Consider the following 14,775-nt stretch of genomic DNA (forward strand, 5'->3'; position numbering starts at 1 on the left):
GCAGAAGTCAGTCTCCTCAGCTGACTTCTGCAGGCAGCCAGGAGAAGGGCTTGAGGACTTGGAGACCTCAAACCAAAGCCAGTTTGGCTTACATAGTATAGGCCAAAACTTCATAGTAAGACCTTTTCTTTTTCTTTTCTTTTTTTTTTTTTTCTTTTTAGTTTCAAGATAGGGCTTCTCTGTGTAGCCCTGACTGTTCTGGAACTCACACTGTAGACCATGCTGGCCTCCAACTCAGAGATCCACCTGCCTCTGCCTCCTGAGTGCTGGGATTAAAGGAGTATGCCACCATCTCCCAGATAATATCTTATATTGAAAGAAAGAAATAAAAGAAAGAGAGGGGGAAAGGAAGAAGAGAGGGAGGGAGAAGAGGAAGAAAGAAAGAAAGAAAGAAAGAAAGAAAGAAAGAAAGAAAGAAAGAAAGAAGAGAGAAAGAGAGAGAGAAAGAGAGAGAGAAAAGAAGGAAGGAAGGAAGGAAGGAAGGGAGGGAGGGAGGGAGGGAGGGAGGGAGGGAGGAAGGAAGGAAGGAAGGAAGGAAGGAAGGAAGGAAGGAAGGAAAGGATGAAGGGGGAAGGGAGGGAGGCTGAAGAGATGGCTCAGTGGTTAAGAGAACTGAGTATTCTTCCAAAGGACAAAGGTTCTATTCCCAACACCAACATGGCAGTTCACAACCATCTGTAACTCTGATACCAGGAAAACCAATGTCCTCTTCTGCCTTCCACTGGTACTGCATACACATGGTGCACAGATATACAAGCCAGAAAAACACCCATAAATATAAAAATCTAAAAAAGTTAAAATTAAAAAAATTCTAGAAATGGTCGCATACTACTTTAATTCCAACACTCAGGAGACAGAAGCAGGAAGATCTCTGTGATTTGGAGGCCAGTTTGGTCTACATAGAGTAAGTACCAAGACAGCCAGGGCTATATACAGAGAGACCTTGTCTCAAAAAACTAAAAATAAAACAAATCAACAAACAAACAAATAAATAAGAAAAACAACCTCCTCCAAACCAAATTTAAAAAAATTAATTTAAGCCTTGTAGTTATGGTGAACATCATTAATCCCAGAACTCAGGAGGCAGAATAAGGTGAATCTAATCTAGGCCAGCCTGGTCTACAGAGTGAGTTCCAGGACAGCAAGGGCTACACAGAGAAACCCTGCCTTAGGAAAAGAAAAAGAAAGAAAGGAAGGAAGAAAGAGAGAGAGAGAGAGAGAGAGAGAGAGAGAGAGAGAGAGAAGGAAGGAAGGAAGGAAGGAAGGAAGGAAGGAAGGAAGGAAGGAAGGAAGGAAGGAAGGCAAGCCAGCGAATTAAAACTTTGGCAACCAATTTTATGACCTCAAGAAATTATTGCCGGGCAGTGGTGGCACACGCCTTTAATCCCAGCACTTGGGAGGCAGACGCAGATGGATTTCTGAGTTCGAGGCCAGCCTGGTCTACAGAGTGAGTTCCAGGACAGCCAGGGCTACACAGAGAAACTCTGTCTCGAAAAACCAAAAATAAAATAAAATAAAATAAAATAAAGAACTATCAGCAACTCAGGGACGCTGAGAGCCAGAGAAACAGTTTTCAACCAGGAGGAGCACATCAACTGATTACTCAATACCAAAAGGTCAGCCCTGACACCACATGAGTACATTATACAGACTGAGCCGGTTACATTTAGAAATTATATACATATATATGCATATAATAGCAATTCATGAAAAAAGATGCCAAGAATTTAAAAGAAACTAGGAAGATTTGGAGAAAGGAAAGAAAGGGAGAAATGATTCAGTTATATAATAATCTCAAAAATCAAAGAAAAAGACTTTAGGCTTTTATTTTTTAAGTGCCTCTGGCAATGTAACAAATTATTTAAACCTTTTCTTAAGTGTACAAAATTTAAAAACATTTGAGGAAATTGTTGACCTAAAAGATCAAGTAGGAGCCGGGCAGTGGTGGCACACGCCTTTAATCCCAGCACTTGGGAGGCAGAGGCAGGCGGATTTCTGAGTTTGAGGCCAGGCTGGTCTACAGAGTGAGTTCCAGGACAGCCAGGGCTACATAGAGAAACCCTGTCTCAAAAAACCAAAAAAAAAAAAAAAGAAGAAGAAGAAGAAGAAGAAGAAGAAAAAAGAAAAGAAAAAGATCAAGTAGGAAGTAGGAAAGTGGGAAAGACGGGAGAGATACACAGACAGAGAGAAACAGAGTGAGAGACATACATATACCAAGGCTCTATATTATACAAATTTCCTATCACAAAACAGAAGGAAGGTACAATTACCTTTGCTAAACTGATCACAACTTCAGGGAGCTTAGGATAGCGGCTCTCCAGAGGTTCTGCTTCTGTGTCTTTGATTTCAGGCAACCTTACTCCAGCAAACACAGGATTTTTATAAAACAGTTCCTGGTGTCTTGGAATTAAATTACCTAGGAGGAAAAAACAGTATACATCTTTGTCAGTATAGTTAACAGAAATGGTAGAGAGACAGGTGGTGGAGAGGAATTAGAAACAGAGTGTAAGAGTCTCTCAGCAAGATCAACCTAAAACAAACCTGTTAACACAATGGCACTTGTAAGTCTTTATAGTGCTCTTGACACAAAACAGCACAAGGAAATGAACACTGATTTTGAAACATATTCATCGAAGATTTAAATACAACTATAAGCAGAATTAATTGTGAAGACAATACAGTTAAAAGATATCTTGTGCCATTCTAGATGAAGTACTGCAACTTCCAAGAGTAAAATGTACCATCCTGACCCCAAACAAAGAATTCATGGTCACATAGACAGAATCTATTGTAGGCAAATCACTTCTTCCCTCTAAGAATTTAATTTTTGTTCAACAGACTGTGTACCTATATCTGATTAGATTTGAGCATTTTACCCTTTATCTCAATTTTAATACCTATTATATCATGAGCTGTATAAATGAAAAATTTTAATTTTATAAACCTTTTATTATACTTAAACTACAAATAATATATAACTACAATATTGATGAAATAGTAAAAAGATTAATATATGCATTCAGAACAGATGAAATCCCTCTGTTCTTTCTCCTTCCTCCCTATAATACAACAGTGATATAAAAAATTCTACTATAAGAAATCATATAATATTTCATAAATTCTTTTTTTTTAATTTTTTTATTGGATGTTTTATTTACATTTCATATGTTGTCCCCTTACCCCATCAGAGCAGCTGGTAAGAACTCCATCTCACTCCCTAAGCCCCAGAGATACATCTGGGAACCAGGGACATTCAGGACACAGCAGCTACCCAAACCCCGCCCCTCCGGAATTCCACTTCCCTTCCACCCCTGTCTGGTCCTTTAGGCTGGGACAGACACAGAGTTGGTCTGCTCCTGTGGAGATACTGAATCCTGAGTCATCCTAGAGAAGCCACTGCACTCAGAGCAGCCAACACAGAGTTAGTCTGCCCCTGTGGAGATACTGAATCCTGAGCCATCCTCGAGGAGCCACTGCACTCAGAGCAGCAGACACCAAGGTGGTTTGCACTTGGGAGACATCGTATCCTGAGCCATCCTAGAGGAACCACTGCACCCAGAGCAGAAGGATTTCCAGATCCAAGAGGTGGCCTGAGTCCCAGGAGTTCTTCCACCCAGGAGATTAGGATCATAAGACCACAGAGACAGCTGGACTCTGAGGAGCTCTGCAACAAGCAAGATAACTGGAAATACAGACTCCACTCTTACACAGTGAGGGCAGGTAACACTAGAGTTAACCAGATGGTGAAAGGCAAGCGCAAGAACATAAGCAACAGAAACCAAAGTTTCTTGGCATCATCAGTACCCAGTTCTCCCAATATAACAAGCCCTGGACACCCCATCACACCTGCAAAGCAGGATTCAGAATTAAAATCACTTCTCATGATGATGATAGAGGATTATAAAAAGGAATTAAGTAACTCCCTTAAAGAAATACAGGAGAGTACAAGTAAACAGGTAGAAGCCCTTAAAGAGGAATCACAGAAATCCCTTAAAGAAATGCAAGATAACACAAAGAAGGAATTAAACAAAAACATTCAGGATCTGAAAATGGAAATAGAAACAATAAAGAAAGCTCAAAGGGATACAACCATGGAGATGGAAAACCTAAGAAAGAGATCAGGAGTCATAGACGCAAGCATCACCAACCGAATACAAGAGATAGAAAAGAGAATCTCAAATGCAGAAGATACAGTGGAAAATATTGACACAGTTGTCAAAGAAAATGCAAAATGCAAAAAACTCCTATCTCAAAACATCCAGGAAATCCAGGACACAAGGAGAAGACCAAACCTAAGGATAATAGGTATAGATGAGAATGAAGATTCCCAACTTAAAGGGCCAGTAAATATCTTCAACAAAATTATTGAGGAAAACTTCCCTAACCTAAAGAACAAGATGCCCATAAACATACAAGAAGCCTACAGAACACCAAATAGACTAGACCAGAAAAGAAATACCTCCCGTCACATAATAATCAAAACATCAGATGCACAAAACAAAGAAAAAATACTAAAAGCAGTAAGGGAAAAAGGTCAAGTAACATATAAAGGCAGACCTATAAGAATTACACCAGACTTCTCACCAGAGACTATAAAGGCCAGAAGAGCCTGGACTGACATCATACAGACCCTAAGAGAACACAATTGCCAGCCCAGATTACTATACCCAGCAAAACTCTCAATCACTATAGATGGTGAAACCAAGATATTCCATGACAAAGCCAAATTTGCACAATATCTTCCCACAAACCCAGCACTTCAAAGGATAATTGATGGAAAACACCAACACAAGGAGGGAAACTACAACCTAGAAAAAGCAAGGAAGTAATCTTCTAACAACCCCAAAAGAAGATAACTATACAAACATAACTTTACCTCTAATAACAAAAATAACAGGAAGCCACAGTCATTTTTCCTTAATATCTCTTAACATCAATGGTCTCAATTCCCCAATAAAAAGACGCAGACTATCAGACTGGATACACAAACAAGACCCAGAATTTTGCTGCATACAAGAAACGCACCTCAGTGACAAAGACAGACACTATCTCAGAATAAAAGGGTGGAAAACAATTTTCCAAGCAAATGGTCCCAAGAAACAAGCTGGAGTAGCCATTCTAATATCAAATAAAATCGACTTTCATCCAAAATTAATCAGAAAAGATAAGGAAGGACACTTCATACTCATCAAAGGAAAAACCTACCAAGGTGAACTCTCAATTCTGAACATTTATGCTCCAAATGCAAGGGCACCTACATACATAAAAGAAACTTTACTAAAGCTCAAAACACACATTACACCTCACACAATAATAGTGGGGGATTTCAACACCCCACTCTCAGCAATGGACAGATCATGGAAACAGAAACTAAACCGAGACACTTTGACATTAACAGAATTTATGAACCAAATGGACTTAACAGACATCTATAGAACATTTCATCCTAAAACAAAAGAATATACCATAAATTCTTAATCTCAAAACTTAAAATCAAATAATTAAATTATCCCAAGTGTCTTCCTATTTTTTCCATTTTAAAATCTATCTTAGAACATGAATTATACATTCTAACAAATGTAAGCCTCAGACACTACCTTTAGAATTTCACCCAAAGCACTAAGAACAAAAGGCAAAATCTCGCCGGGCGGTGGTGGCACATGCCTTTAATCCCAGCACTTGGGAGGCAGAGGCTGGCGGATTTCTAAGTTCGAGGCCAGCCTGGTCTACAGAGTGAGTTCCAGGACAGCCAGAACTACACAGAGAAACCCTGTCTCAAAACAAAACAACAACAAAAAAAAAGCAAAATCTGGGAAGCTAGGCATGGTGATGACATCCATGGTCACAGGCATGGTGAGCACATCTGTAGTCACAGGCATGGTAATGGACATCTGTGGTCACAGCCTTTGGGAAGCTGATGCAGTAAAGACTTAAGAGGCTTGGGCAGAAAGATGGAGAGTTTGAGGACATCCTATCCTTCACAGTAAGACCCTTGTCTCAGAAAATATATGAAAAACCTAAAATTCAAATGCAAGGCAACATTAAGCTATCTCATAAGTCTTTGTTTCTCTCATCTTATCCTGGAGATGAAGATGAGGATGAAGAGGATATGCTCACTGACTCAGGGATAAAAGTGATGAGGACATCTTTGCTGTTGAGGGGCTGGAGGTGAGAATATACAGAATCAGGCTCCTGGGTACTAGGATCTTCTGAGTTACTTCTCAGTTCTCACTACACTGCCTTATAATTTTTGCAACATTTTAAAATCAGCAGTGACTTTGAGCAACTTCAAGGTAGTTGACTGCATGCTATTATAATCTTTGATAATATAGTTTTTAAATTTTCCTGCCTATTAGATTTATAATTCTACTTACCTTCAGCAACCACTTCCTTCTCTTTTATACTGATCAGCTTTGCTAGAAGGTCAGTGTGTATGTATGCATGTGTGTGCACACACATGTATGTGTGGGTATGTGTAGTGTGTGCATATGTGTACATGCATGTGTATGTATGTGGTAGGCATATGTGTGTATGTGTTTTCTATTTGTTCCTTACCTTCACCTAAAATAACCATTATCTTTAATATATGAACAACTTAAAAAACAATAGAAACACACACAGGAAAAAAACCTATAAAACGTAAAGCACAGATGTATAATCTTACCTAAACATGTCATAATATGATGTAGCTGATCAATATCAGATTCTCCCGGAAACAGCGGTTGCCCCATAAGCATTTCAATGACCAGACAACCAATGGCCCAGATATCAACAGCCCTGCAAACAAAATGTTCCATGATGAAAACCATGGTGTCCCGACGTCTGCCCATGCCTGCATATTCTATGGCATTTCACTAGGTTGTTATTTCTAGTTTTGAAAGGCAAGATAGTAGGTCTTGTAACTTAAAAGCTACTTCTAGCCTTCTATTTTAATAAGTGAGATTTCCAGAAACTTCAACCATGTGATTTTAAAGGAGAAAGATTATGGAAAGCCTTACAGGAACTGTAAACTTTTTAAAGAATTTTCAAGAAGAAAGGGATCATTACAACTCACTTAGTAACACTGAACCCAGGCCTTCCTTTCAGTGTTAAACGGATCGTCTATTACAATCACATCCCTCTTTCAAAGAGTCAGCGTCCACACTCTGTCATTCCTGACTCTTACTTGCCATACTTGACATCACCGACCAGCAGTTCTGGAGCTCTGTACCACCGGGTGGCCACGTAGTCAGTATAAACCTCCCCAGGAGCTGCCAATGTCCGTGCAAATCCAAAGTCACATAATTTTACAACACCAGACTGGGAGACTAATATATTCTCAGGCTTTATATCTCTGTGTATGATCTAAGACAAAGAAAATCCACAGAGCATAAAATGTTAAATAAAAAATATTTTATTAGGGGTACTTGCCACAAGCAGTACCAGAATACAACACACAGAAAGTTGCTCCAGGGCTTAAAGCCCTGGGACTTAGTGGGACAAAAGAGAACACTCATGTCTCAAGCACTGTTAAACTAGCAAAAATACTGAGTAAAGCTCATTATCATTAACTAACAGATCAACTTTCAGTCACTCACACTGTCAAGACTAAGAAATAAACTGGTTGTTGAAAACTAAGGATAGTCAATGAAAATTCAAGGAAGAGATAAGCTTTGTGATGGATTTTAATACACTACTACATTAGCAAACACTTGACCATATATAAACCATTTTACATACTTTAACATAGTTTGTCCACACAACAACCCTGAAACAGGTACTAGTACACTTTCTACTTGCAGAGGGCTGGGAATGAGTAGCTAAACTCTAGAAGTTTGAGGAGAAAGCCGGGTACAGAATCCATTATCCTGGATCATCTAAGCCAAACCAATGTTATACCCTGTAATGGATTGACATACAGCTCACATAACTTTAAGAGCTTGCAGAGATTAAAGAAAAATGATTACTGTTCTGATGGGAAGCTGAAAGCTGGCCCTAAATTCTTAGGAGAATGTTTTATGGACCATTATTTTTGGGGGGGGGGGTAAGTATGCATCTGTACGCATGGCAGTTTTAAGTTATTAGTTTTCAAACTGGGTACATTTTTTTCAAATTATTTATTTTTATTTTATTTGCATTGGTGTTCTGCCTGCATAGATATCTATGAGGGTGTCAGATTCCCTGGAACTGGAGATACAAACACTTGTGAGCTGCCATGTGGGTGCTGGGAATTGAATTCCAGTCCTCTGGAAGAGCAGCCAGTGCTCTTAACCACTGAGCCATCTCTCTAGCCCAAAATCAGTACATTTTAATGAAGAAAAAAAAAAAACTTGACCAAAAATCTGTCTCAGAATTTTGAGATCCATTAAAAGAAGTTTAACAAAAAAAAAAAGTCAAACATTTTGCATAGATACAGAAATGCTCTGAATATAAAAGCAGTCAATATTAAAATCCCACACCTTGAAGGCAGACTGTTTAGTTAAATATGGGCTAATCATTCATAAGGGTATAAAAAATAAAGGGAAAGAGAAGCATATATAAGCAAAATACATTGGAATGTTCAACAGAAAGCAAGCCAATGATGGCCAGGTGGTGGTGGTACACACCTCTACTGCCAGCACTCAGGGGGCAGAGGAGGCCAATCTCTGAATGGAAGATCTGCCTGTCTACAGAGTAAGTTCCAGGACAGCCAGGGCTATATGGAGAAACCCTGTCTTGGAAAAAAGCAAAACAAACAAACAAAACACAAGGGAAAGAAGGAAAACAAACAAACAAATGAACAAGACCAATGATACTGCTACATACTGATTTCACTGGCAATCCTATCCTTAGCACAGAAATGAATAGAGTCTAGCCACCCATAATTAAGCACTTCAGCCTCACTAGTAAGAAACTGTCTTTTTTTAAATTTACTTTTTTTTGAGACTACAAGTACTTTCTCCCTTACCTTTCCTCCCTCCTGTCCTTCCATTATACTCTTCCTTGCTCTCTTTCAAATTTAGGACCCCCTTTTCATTAATTGTTGTTATATATATTTCTAAATACAACCTGCTTAGTCTGTATAATGTTACTTGTATGGTTTGGGGTTATATGTTGGTTTGTTTGTTTGTTTTGGATTCACCAATGTCCTTGAAATACGTGTGGCAGCTAGTCTTGACTGTCAACTTGAAGGAATTTAGAATCATCTAGGAAATACATCTTTGGCTAATACTTCATACTGATCCAGTTTTCTGCATAGTCAGAATTATTATTATACATCATGTAGTCTGTTCTGGTGACAATCTTATCTCTGATTTATTAAGCTGACATTCAGTTTCTTGAGCTTGATTAATGTTAGTCTTCATGATAAAACTATGTCAAACCGGATTTCTCAAACATCAACTTTCTAAGACTGCCTCACAAAGAAAGCCAATGTTCCCCTAGGCTTGAACTAACCTAGATATCTCTATGGAATAATTTATGTATGTACACACAGATATAGCCACCCTGAGCTATATACTATACATGGTGGGAGGAGACAATAAGACCATAAAAACTGAAGAGGATAAATAGGAAAGTGAAAACAACAAAATGTTTAGGTGATAACATACACTTTTTTTTTTTACTTATTGTTTATTTATGTTTCTGTGTAAGTGGATGTCGTGTGTGAGCTTTATCAGCGAAGAACAGAAAAGAGCATCAGATCTCCTGAAGCTGGAATAGACATGACATGTGTAATATAGCTAATGAGAATAGGGTGTCCATTGTGTACCCTTCAACTTTCCAGTAGGGCATAACTTTTTTTAGGAATACATGTATTATGACATGTGAAAATTAGTAACACCAAATTTAGTTTCTTATGTTACTGGTTCATACTTGAAATAAATATCTCATTAAACTAGATCACATCTTAGTTTATATACAGTGAAGGACTGGCAAGATAAGCTTCATACCTAATACTTACATTGTGACTATGGCAAAATCCAATTCCATTAATAATCTGAAACAAATACTTTTGAACTACTTGATAGTCTAGTCCATTTGGAAAGAGCTTCAAGTCATCAAGAATCGTGTGGTCAACAAATTCAAAGACTAGGTACCAACGTTTTTTTTTCTTACATACTTCCAACAGATTCACCAAATTTTCATGCCGCAGTTGCTGTTATTAAAAATATATATAAAATAATTTTTAGATCAAGTTATGAGCAATTAGCTATCATTTAAAAGATATTAGTGTAAGAAAAACATATAAGTAAAATGCATAAACAATGCTCATTATAAAAGTATGTTCAAGCTTTAAAATAACAGTCAAAAGAGCATATTGTTCCTTTTCCTCTCAGAGAACACAATAAAGCCAGTTCTTAAAAATCACAAGAACAGAACAGTACTCAGGACTAACAAGGAAAGGCAGGCTGAATAACAGTCACACAGAGACACTTGCTAAAAGAATCTATCAGACAAAATAAACAATTTCATTACCAAAAAAAACTCAAAAAGTACAAATTCAGAGAAACTGAGATCCAACAGTCAGCCCTATGATATAAAGAAACGATTACAAACCATAGTGGATTTCTGTTACCTCCAGCAAAATCCTGATGCTCTACAAGTACCACATTACCATAAAATTCAAAGTCTTCAAGGGGCTGAAGGTACAGCTCAGTAACAGAGCTGGCCAGCATGAGCGAGGCCCTGGGTTCATCTACAATCAAAGAGGAAGGAAGGGAAGGAGGGAGGAGGGACAGACAGATGGGACGATTATCCCAAAGTCTGTTCAGCCATGCTACATATATGAAAGGAGTAAAACAAACAGCAAGTTGGCACTCCCCAAATAGAAATAAAACAGTGTTGCCACCTGTAAAAGGAAGAAATCACCAGAGTATGTGATCCAATAACTGTGTTTAATCAAACTAAATTTAGGTAAAAAAAAAAAAAGGGGGGGACAATCTTGAACATGGAAAATTAATCAAATTAAATTTAGGTAAAAAAAAGGGACAATCTTGAACATGGAAAATTAATCAATTTCATATAGGGACAAACCTTATTGAAATATGGGCATCATGGCTATGAAACAGAAAGTGTATATTTTATTTTTTTATTTTTATATTCTTTGAGACAGTCTCTTTATTACATAGGTCTGGCTATCCTGGGACCAGGATATTACCTGGTCATAGGCCAGGCTGGCCTCAAACTCAGAGAACTCCACCTGCCTCTGCCTCTGGAATGCTGGGATTAAAAGTATGTACTACCATACCTGGCTATAAATCTTTATTTTTAAAAGTGCAAAAAGAGGGACAGCTAACTTCTCATAGGAACATTGAGAGACAGCAAAACAGTGGAATCAAATTTTAAACATAATGTAATGAACTCAAATAATTCTGTTTTCTGTGGATATAGTCTTTTAAAAACAAAGTAAAACAAAAATATTTTTTTGGGACTGACAAAAATGAGGAGCATTCCTTGCTAACATGTATGCTTTAAAGAAAATAAAAGATTTAGTTCTTTACTTTCATTTTTCTTTTTAGGCAGAGATTCAAGTAGCCTTTATCCTCTTGCATCAGCCTCCCATGTACTGGGATTATAAATGTAAGCCACCTGACTGGCTAATGAATTTACTTTAAAGCAAGACAAATGATACCAGGGAAGAAGCTGAGAAACAGAGGAAACACAGAAGAATAATGTAAAAGACAAATCTTAAATATATCCCAACATATGCCGACTGCAAATATTTAACAATACAGACAATTAGAACCCATGAAGGTAATAACACACATATCTCTTGTAATGGGAGGGGATGAAACAGAGGGGTAAGTACTGTCACAGGCCACTAGACCTTAGCACAGCTAACCCCATGGGGCAAGTACCATGTATGCTGTAAAACTCAGCATGTGGACAGCACCATCTGCCAAAACGAAAACAAAGGCACAATCCATGCAAGTTACAGGAAACTGTCTAAATGTACTGTACTTGCTTTTTGGCTTCTGTAGTTCTGCTTCTGGCTGTTCTTGTTAACTGAATTATGTCAACTCAGGGCATGTTTTTTGTGCTTAAAAGCTCACCCTGAGAAAGCCTCAGGGATACACTGGGATCCTGAATACCCAGTATAGTTGCTGACTGGCTAATAGACTTTCTATTGGCTTAAATTCAAGTCTTCTCTGATGAATACCGCACAGTAAGTAGAGTTAAAATGTCTAAGAGTCTTCATTGCAAAAGCAGCAATTTGGAGTATTAGTAAGTTAAGTAACTTTCCTGTAATTTCTTTTTTTTTATTTTTTTATTAATTTATATGAGTACACTGTAGTTGTCTTCAGACACACCATAAGAGGGCATCAGTTTGCATTACAGATGGTTGTGAGCCACCATGTGGTTGCTGGGAATTGAACTCAGGACCTATGGAAGAACAGCCAGTGCTCTTAACCGCTGAGCCATCTCTCTAGCCCCCTTTCCTGTAATTTCTAAAAGACTGGAAAAAGAATAAATGATAGAAGAATTAAAGAGACTATAGAAGACAACAGGAAACTAACGAATAGAAATCTAAATGTATGAGTAACAGTATTGTGTGTGTTCTGTGGAGAATGATTTGTGATAGCCATGCACTTGGTTCAGAATGAGTGAGTCTATTAAGGATATAACAAGCCAAAATAAAGGAACAAATGATCAGACAGCAGACATACAGAAGCAATGGAGCGCAAGACATCTTCAAATGAAGTGCTTACAACATCCAACAGAAACTGACTGGGGAAACTCCAACTGGAGTTCCCAATTGAGAGTTCTGGAAAGAGCAGAAGGTCCCCCTTCAGTGACGCTTCCAAGTAAAACAACAAACAGCACATAGACCACAGAGCACCACCAAATAATGTATTTACAGCAGCCAGCAGAAGGGACTAGAGAAGTCCTAACAACATTCTAGTTGAAGTCCCTTACTCAAAGTCCTAGGCAGAGAATTCTCTCTCCATGGATGAGCTTCTGGCTTCTTGTTCCCTCCACAGGGACTTTTATACCATGGGAGAAGCAACAGCAGCCTATGTTGAAAAGGTTTATGTTCTAGCTCTTCTCCAGGAAGAAAGGTTAATACACATCCTAACCAAAAGAAACCAAGAGACCAACCTGAACAGAGAATTTTAGAGGACACACAGAATAAACATGCTTTAGTCTGGGAAGTGGGGGCCCTTCTCATTCTCAGAGTCCACTTTCAACAAGTACAAACAACAGAAGACAATGCCAGTATACTTTATAGTGTAAAAATACTAAACATGTGACTGATGATACAAAACACAAACTCTCTATTTATAAGGTATACACTTACATCCAAGACCACACAGAGGTTAATAGACAAACAAGATTAAAAGGTAATTGGATGCTTATAAAATGCTGGAATAACCATACTAATATGAAAGTATAATTAATAAAACCAAAAGTTGGGCTAGATGATAATTTGTTTCTTCTTATTGTCAAAAATACACTAATCCTTTGGATTTGGGGGAGGGGTTGTTGTTGCTTATTTTGAGAGAGAGTTTCTCTGTGTATCCCTGGCTGGCATGAAAGTTGCTATGTTGACTGGGCTGGCTTCCAGCTTGCAGAGACCCACTTGCCTCTGTTTCCCTAGTGCTGTGACTACAGACATCCACACCAAGCCTGAATTTTCTTATAACAAAACAAATGTAAAAACACAGGGCTAAGGAAATAGCTAAGGAGCAAAGCACAAGGTCTGAATTCAGGCCCCAGAACCTACAGAAAAAGTCAGGTATGAGATTGTGTGCTGGGGAGGGGAAGGCATCAGACTGGGGTTCACTGGCAAGCCAGTCTACTTTACTTGGCGAGTTCCTGGGTGGCCAGCACCTAAGTAGTAACACTAAGCTTGTCCTCTGGCTTCTACATGTACATACACATGTGCAACCCCATCTGCATGCATGTGCATGCATGTGGGCACACATACACATATATACCACACACATTCACACACTCACAAATGTACACACATACACATAGTCACACACATACACATAGTCTCTCACACACACACCACAATGATGTTTTCCTTCAAATGCAACACAGTCTTGAACAAGAAGCAGCTTCCTTTTCAGCTCATGTACACTCTTACCTTCAGTAACTTGATTTCTCGCATAGCGATCTTCTTAACCATTTTATCATCGTCGCTTTCTAAGAACTTCTTAATGGCCACAATTCTTCCACTGTCTTTGTTCCTACACTTCATCACCATTCCGTAACTCCCCTCTCCAACCAAGCCTAGGTTCTCATACTTTTCCATTTTGCTTTAAAACCAGTAGGAACTTTTCTTGCTGTAGAAACCAAAGCATAGCATTAAGAGTGCTGAGCGTCCATTTCCTCCAATCTCCCAGACAACTCACTCTTGTAAGGTTATTTCCCTTGTCATAGCAATCACTGAATTCACAGCGATCTATGATGACACAATTTCTTGCCATTCCAAAATGTGTATACAATTTAAAAATAGACAATGCATTGGACGGTAGTAGTACACGCCTTTAATACCAGAGAGGCAGAGAAGCAGAGAGAGGCAGAGAGAGGCAGGGAGAGGCAGAGAGGCAGAGAGAGGCAGAGAGAGGCAGAGAGGCAGAGAGGCAGAGAGGCAGAGAGGCAGAGAGGCAGAGAGGCAGAGAGAGAGGCAAGGAGGCAGGGAGGCAGGGAGGCAGGGAGGCAGGGAGGCAGGGAGGCAGGGAGGCAGGGAGGCAGGGAGGCAGAGAGGCAGAGAGGCAGAGAGGCAGAGAGGCAGGGAGGCAGAGAGAGAGGCAGAGAGGCAGAGAGGCAGAGAGGCAGAGAGGCAGAGAGGCAGAGAGGCAG

At 39.0% G+C, this 14,775-nt stretch overlaps 1 protein-coding gene across 1 annotated transcript in view; it reads right to left on the reverse strand.

The window, feature by feature from the left end:
- Nucleotides 1-14,775, reverse strand: part of Cdkl2 (cyclin dependent kinase like 2) — a 34,696-nt gene that overhangs the window by 16,768 nt on the left and 3,153 nt on the right. Inside the window, exons 2-6 of the mRNA XM_028752613.1 lie at nucleotides 14,057-14,255; nucleotides 9,923-10,117; nucleotides 7,166-7,344; nucleotides 6,665-6,777; nucleotides 2,271-2,416 (exon numbers count right to left, since the gene is read on the reverse strand). Coding sequence (XP_028608446.1) covers nucleotides 2,271-2,416; nucleotides 6,665-6,777; nucleotides 7,166-7,344; nucleotides 9,923-10,117; nucleotides 14,057-14,224 — 801 coding nt within the window. The 5' untranslated portion in view covers nucleotides 14,225-14,255. The remainder of the gene's footprint in view (nucleotides 1-2,270; nucleotides 2,417-6,664; nucleotides 6,778-7,165; nucleotides 7,345-9,922; nucleotides 10,118-14,056; nucleotides 14,256-14,775) is intronic.

Source organism: Grammomys surdaster, unplaced genomic scaffold, assembly GCF_004785775.1.
Source record: "Grammomys surdaster isolate TR1022 unplaced genomic scaffold, NIH_TR_1.0 125928, whole genome shotgun sequence".
NCBI lineage: Eukaryota > Metazoa > Chordata > Mammalia > Rodentia > Muridae > Grammomys > Grammomys surdaster.